General features: G+C 39.2%; 1 protein-coding gene across 1 annotated transcript in view; it reads right to left on the bottom strand.

Annotated features, from left to right (window-relative positions):
* The window catches only part of LOC138024826 (uncharacterized), a 437788-nt gene that overhangs the window by 372570 nt on the left and 57718 nt on the right, over positions 1-7500 (bottom strand). Inside the window, exon 9 of the mRNA XM_068871999.1 lies at positions 6039-6364. Coding sequence (XP_068728100.1) covers positions 6039-6364 — 326 coding nt within the window. The remainder of the gene's footprint in view (positions 1-6038; positions 6365-7500) is intronic.

Here is a 7500-nt window from a genome sequence, read left to right as displayed (position 1 = left end):
TTAGCTTGGTTTTCGAAATTAAGGTAATCTCCGACTGAAATTGGAGTTTTTGTAAGGAATATATGCTTACTTCTGGAGACACTAAAGACTCGCTTAGGTACACATTTTAAAGCCACATTCTAATGTTTAGTACGTAAAAACCTTTTCCGCAATACATGCAATTCCACGATGGTCGTCACGCAACGTTCTCATTTGCTTGTTTCGCAAAATTGCTCTCAATGTTGTTGTGTTTTTTTTTATCATAAAACTGGATTCGATCCCTTGACGTCGGAATAGAATTGGCTTGCAATTTCCTGTGCGACTCTGACTTTACTACAAACGGTTTGTAGTAAAGTCAGACAACAACATTGACAACATCACGAGAGAACGTTGCGTGACTGCGTGACGACCATCGTGATTCCGTTGTTGTTGTTGTTGTTGTTGTTTTTTTACGAAGTAGACATTACAATGCAATTTTTAAGTGTGGAGCTCAGCGAGTCTTCAGTGTCAGCAGTTTCGGAAATTCTCTTAATTTCGAAAAAACAGCAAAAGCAAACTCTGGTTTTCGAAAAGACAAAGTTAGATGCTTGCAAAAATCAACTGCGATTTTAAAACAAAAATACAAAGTTCGATTTAGATTAAAAAACAAAGATGTCCCTTAAGAGCTTTCATACATTCCGTAGGTTCCTCAATTTTTTTGGGCAATTTCCTCGATAAATGAAGGACAGATGCCGGTCATTCGAAAATAACAGTACCGGAGAATAACGATGGAAGATGGTCACTGATTGGATTTTTAATGACACCGCTCTTACGAACAAACGAGGGGTCCGAGACTAAGATGACATCCAATAATGACTCAGTAGTGGCAGTAATCCTGGTAGGCTCTTTTATTAACTGCTGTAGGTTCATCTCGCGTGTAAAACTATTGATTGCTGCATACTCACGACAAGAGCTATCCAGACCGTCGCAATTTTAAAGTCACCAAGGATAATTATTGGCTTATTCAATAACAGGGCTTGGGTGTAGACCGGTTGTAGACCGGGTGTAGACCAGGTTCGGACTTTCTGCGCGTGAAGTTAGCCAAATTGGACCGTGAGAAGTAGTTAGTTTCATAAATGTTGTCACAAATTCTAGTTTTTGCCAAATTTAAATTAAACTAGACCCTCCGCGAGGGTACACTGGGTTGCCTGTGGTACGTGCACCGTTACAGACAATTTTTTTCAAGTTGGGCGGTCATTAAGAAGTCATACCAGACAAGGCCCTTTGGCTCACAGGTCCTCACATGTTCGTACGACGAAACAGACCTGTCCTTGCGTAATATGTAGCTCTAACAGTGCACGATATTGTTTTGGTATTGTCTACCATTGTAGTACCATGGTAGAAGTCTTGGGTAAATAGTCTGAGAAGACATGTGGTTACTAGCAAAGTACTGAACTCAGAAAGATTGAAGAAAATAAATGGGAAGTGAGGAACACTGGCTTCTGGGCTGACATGTTGATAAACTTCTTTTCACCATAAGTTTAAGCGTGCCCTCTGAGGATCTGACAGCTTTGTAATACCGAAGTTCACTGAAGTTTAGCCCTGTTGGGCGGGGTTAGTGTTTGGATGGGAGACCAAAATAATATACCCTTTATAAAACAGAAGCATCGGACCGAAAATACTATTAAGGCTAACAAATGCGAACTCAGCAAGGTACAGATTTTGTTAGCTTACTTTATGCAAAAACAAATATTGATGCAAAAGTAAATAAATATTGATACACAGTTTTTAGAAAGAGCAGAAGGAAGTTTCCAGGACGATCGCTCGAGAATAACATATTTACGACATGAAAACAACATTTATTTTGAACCGTGAATATAGAATATAAAAAGTTACGATCAGCGACAAACATTTTGGGGGATTTTTGCAACGTTCAATTTTGTTATTGTACGTTTTGGCTGCACAAATAAATCGCAAAATCGAAAGTGACATCGTCGGAATTCAGCGGGCGCCGCGATGAAGTTACTGCGGCATGTTTACTCGCCAAACAGTGAAGTATCTGTGTCAAATGATGGCAAGATACCAGGTTTTTGTACGTTTCTTTTTCTGTCAAGTGTTATAAAGTTTGACAATGAAATGAGCGAAGTCAAAACAAAGATCACAATCGCCCAAGTCTTGTTTATGCAAAGTCAAAATTTACTCTCCAAGACGTGTGCGACGTTATTTATCACCAGGTAATTCCATCATTTTGGAAATAGCAGCTACTTTATTATTCAACTGCGTCACAATTCTTCACTGATTTTGGGGCTCATTTTGTTGAAACTCAAGCACGCTTCCAACAGGCCTGTGAACCCTTCCAGCTTACAGAGCAATACTAAAAAACTTCTCCCACATCACATTTCAACCTTAGCTCGAAAATTCAATACACAACATGATATTATAATTCACAAAGGCAGAAAATACCACAGAATCCTTTTCCAGCGAAAAATTTATTGAAACAAACAACATATTTGCTCTTAGAGGCGAAAACCTCTTCCTATTTCATTGCGTGCGTGAAGACAATCTTCGCACTAGCAAGTCGTAGTAATAATAAATTGGATTAACAACCAAGGTAGTTAAAGGAATATTGTTGGCTTCCCAAATAAACTTCATTTCTTGGCTTTACACTACAATGACAAAATTCTTAACACAGGAATTTTTGGTTAATGTTTAAAATCTTTCTCAATTCGGAGAAATCGACCGGTCCCCGAATATTTTACGAGTTTTTTTCAATGGGATGTCAAAAGGCCAAGTGTATGTTATGCATGATCGGGCGATCAAGTTGCGCGTGTGATCCGTTATAAATATTTTTTAACAACATGATTCCGAACCGTTAGTATCACAACAGAAAACAAGAACATCATTCTAAAAGCTTATTCAACGCAAAAAGTAGGTTCTGGAGGTAATTTTGAGAGTGGAAATCAAGGTTACGCGGTACACGGCAAATACAAACTCACGATTTAATTAAGTTAACACACCAGAAAGACGCTAACCTCATTTTGACAAGAAAATGCTCTACTATTGCCATAAAAACTATCCAGTTAAGCTCGCATATCGTAAAACATGATGAATTCATAAAGGCCACCTTTTCCAGCGAACAATTTTTTGAAACAAACAACATATTTGCTATTAGAGGCAAAAACCCCTTCTATTTCATTACGTGCGTGAAGAGAAGAAACTATGATCGTGTCAAATATGCGCAATAGTGCAACAAACTAGATTTCAGGATCAAACCGTTTACATGAAGAACCTTTTCCTTGAATAATACACAAGCTTTCTTTCAAATAATTCTTGGCTGTCACTTTACCAATTATTTTTTTTACCTGAAGGCTGTGCAGAGTTGATCACTGATCCACGTAAGGTGTTCGATTCGTTGTCTGTCTTTGTTGAACCCATAAGTTACCAGAGAATTTTCCATTTGGTTTCAGTGTTCTACATAACAGCACACTTGGTAAAATATTATTTTAGAAATAAAGCTTACTTTGATTTCGGCTCCACGGGCGATAGATTGTTGTCGAAGTCCATTACTCGTCGCATTTGAGGTTCCTGGTGTTGGTGTTTCACCGCCTTCCTAGTTTATCCAACTGACTTTCCATTATTGAGCTCCATAAGGGTATATTTTGTTTAAGGATCCACTAAAACGCCATTCGCGTTACATGACTTTCGACGCCATTGCAGGCTAAGTTAATGATGCTACTGTGTCCACCAGAGAAATCTACTTAGTTCCACTACCCTCTCGATCCTAAGAAAATACGCGCTCAGGGTAGAAACGTCGCTCCAAGGGAAAACGATTTATTGTGGTGAACTAAAAATTATGTTTTTGTAATATGTTACCGACGCCCTTTATTGTGACAAAATTTAAGAAATTTCGGTTTTTCTATGTTGCATGACTGTGGACGATTCAAGCGATCTTGATATACATCCGCGTTGTTTGCAATACAATATTTGATTACTTAGTTCTTCTTCAGGGACATAGTTACTACAAGGAAAACGAGATTCAAAATTTGAGTCGGGATCGAGATAATTGAAGAGCATATTCCCGAGCTCAGGCCGGTCAAAAGGATAAACTGACAGTGGTTCGAAGCGAAACCGTCATAATTTACAGGACCATAGGACATTTCGTAAAGTGCTAAATGAAAGGGCTTCGACAATACACTGACCCCCGGTCGACTGAGCCCCTACTGACCCCCCGTACTGACCGCCTCTAAATTGATTGGAAATAATAAGAAGAAATATGATGATACGACATTTACGATAATGTAGAAATTATTTGTCAATCGGCTCTCCTTCGAATTTCAAAATGGCAGAAGAATGGTCGATCTGCTTCGTGCCACACCGCTTTAAAATTATCAAAACTATTTAGCATTTAAATATATAAACATATTTAAGATTAGTTACCTTGTAGATCCTTATAATTTTTATGCCTTGATTAAGTATTGCAAATGATCGCCTTCTCTCACTTTTTTACAAGGGAAAAGCATGTTGGGGAATGGTCGAACGCGACCTGGCACTACTAAGTTACAAAACCAACAACCTTTGGTTTCTTTCTGTTGCGACCACGTCTCTCAATACATTTTCCCGAGCAAAACAGTTGTCCTCTGTTTTTTTTTTTTTTTTTTTTTTTTTCATGGAAATGGCCTGCAGAACAGGTGATGATTCTTCGGTTGCCACTTCGGTTAACACTGGTTTATTGGAAAAGAAAAACCATATGTGCTGAAAGGAATTGAAACCATGACACGAAGCAGATCGGCCATCCTTCCCCCATCGTGAAGTTCGAAGGTGAGCCGATTAACTTGCCGATTAAGGTAATTTATATATTATTATTTCCAGTCAATTTCGAGGGGGTCAGTAGGGGGTCAGTGTTTTGTCGTAGCCCTAAATTAAACAAGCTATCATCTAAGTGATAAAAGGGAAGGGCAGATAATAAATTCGAGTCACCAGACATCACACACTCGACAGAAGATGTAAGCTAAAAATGATAATAAGAGTTACTTAGTTCAAAGGAAGGCCATGTCGTTGCTGAAAGTTCTCTAAATCAGCACGAAACTGGAATGAAATTGGACGAAAGTCTTCGGTTTAACGCAAATTAACAACAAACTTGTCTTCCCAGCAAAACTTGTAGCCATTCTGATTTCGAAATTTCTTGGCATCTACAAGTAGTTGTTGGATTTGGGGAGTAGGAAGTCGGCTGGAATACCAACAGAAGTTGCTGTGACTTTCCAAGCATCATTCCGTTTGTTTATGACTTGTTCTTTGATAATCCTTCTTGTAAATTTGCATACTATTGGTCTTGGACAAAAAGTTTCATTTCTTTTGGGAACTTGATGGGCAATGCCAATCTCTTAGCATGAAATTCCCACTCCCGCAGCTTTGACAACTTTAGGCATTAGGCAGTGGTTGTAGAAGCTGATTCGCTGGTATGTTCAGAAAAACCAAGAATCTTAATGTTATACTGATAACCATAGCGTAGAAACTGATCGAGATATCTTGACATTTCTTCCACCTTGGCAGCCAGTTCATCGAGGCGGGACCAGAACTGGTTAAACTTTCTTCTTGCTTCCTCTTGGAATTTGATAAGGAAATCATATGATTTGCCATAGAACTCCAAATGGGTCGATGTCTCGGCGTCCACCGAACGAGAATGGCCGACAAATTATTGGCTCCTTGTACCTCACTTGTCTTGACAAACTGTTAAAAACTATCAAAATTCTTCCTCAAGCCAGCAATTTCCTCTTTAAGAGTGTTATTTTCTTTTTAACGACTTTATAGTAACGTTGGACATGTCAACAATACCAAGTGGTCTCAAATTTTCCAGATTACAACGGAGCAAACTTTAGTGCATCCGCTCCGTTCCTCACCGCACCGCGTGATCTCTAATGATATTAAAGAGTTCATTTCCCCATAGTACCTAAAACTTAATGAATCATGTAAAGACTGCAATACTGCTTTTTTTTTTTTTTTTTTCTCAATGAGCAAGATTCTATTTGCAATCTAGTGTGACGAGATGAATAAACTGGCCAGGTTTAGGGAACATGGCTTACCTTTTCTGAACGCGTCCCTCTTTGTTTGTAAGTAAGATAAGTCACTCCATCGTAACTGTATTGCAGAGTGTACTTGGTCACCCACATGTCATATTCATCTCTTCCCTGAGTTGCCAATCGAGTTATCGTGGTATAACTGCCAAGATCCACCTGTAACCATTGACTGAGATCATTCTGAAGTGGTACCCACCCTCCTTGCTTGACTCCATCCTTCTTCATGTCCAGTCTTGCTCGGCTTGCAGCACTGTTGTCGTCCATCTGGGTGGAAGCACTGATCTGGTCATTATAAATAATTCCACTTTCCATTCCTAAAGGGGATATGCAATCTGAAATGGTTGAAAGAAGCAAAAAAATAGAAATCAACGTTATAACTGTGCCCAATTGTTATTGCGCTGACAAGCAAAGTACGGGAAAATAGCTGGATCCCCAACTAGAGTAACGAAAGTAGAAGGTACAAGACAATTTTGCCGACTTCATGCAAGGATTCCCTTTAATTAACATTCTGCAAACTTGTAAAAGGTTTGTAAAGTTTTCGGTCGAAGAAATCCCGCTTCTTTTTTCGACCAAACAAAGGAGCAGATAGATGTGCGCCAAGTGAAGGTAAGAGATCAATCGCAGGCGATGTCAAGTCATCGTATTTCGCACTCAGTGCAATACAATACAATACAATACAATACAATACAATAACTTTATTTAAAGAGGGAAGCGCAAATAACCTATTACAGTTTTCTAACCTACGGCCCTCAAAATACAATTAATTAACTCAGAGTTTACGGTACTCTTTTTAACCAAATATATCATATTAACTTGCAAAGGGATTTTGTTTATTAGGCCTAACACCAAGATTTGAAGCAGCTACAACAAATGAAATGAGTGGACGAAATGCAAGAAAGCTCAGAGAAATCAAAGGGGCTGGACAACTTGGGCTAAATTATAAACACGGCTAGGATAGATAAATACAGGATAAAGTAGTAGTAGTAATAGTAGTAGTAGTAGTAGTAGTAGTAGTAGTAGTAGTAGTAGTAGTAGTAGTAGTAGTAGTAGTAGTAGTAGTAGTAGTAGTAGTGGTAGTGGTAGTGGTAGTGGTAGTGGTAGTGGTAGTGGTAGTGGTAGTGGTAGTGGTAGTGGTAGTGGTAGTGGTAGTGGTAGTGGTAGTGGTAGTGGTAGTGGTAGTGGTAGTGCAAACTGACTTGGACTAAACATGTCTCCAACACTGCTTCGAGAGCTGGGCAGAAACTGGGAGCCCTAAGGAGAGTAGCAAACAAGCTGGATAGAAGAGGTAGAGCAATTGTCTACAAGGCCCAAGTGCGGAGTGTAATGGAATATGCATCACTTTCATAGATGAGTGCCAGCCCAACAACACTTGGATTGCTAGACTCGATCCAGAGGAAGGCACTTCGAGTTATTGGTGTAGATTTGGATGACGCTAGGATAGAACTGAACATCTGATCTCTCCGCCAGA

Source organism: Montipora capricornis, chromosome 11 (genome assembly GCF_036669925.1).
Source record: "Montipora capricornis isolate CH-2021 chromosome 11, ASM3666992v2, whole genome shotgun sequence".
Taxonomy (NCBI): domain Eukaryota; kingdom Metazoa; phylum Cnidaria; class Anthozoa; order Scleractinia; family Acroporidae; genus Montipora; species Montipora capricornis.
Note: the sequence above shows the minus strand (reverse complement) of the source record. Positions and strands in the feature narration are given on the sequence as shown.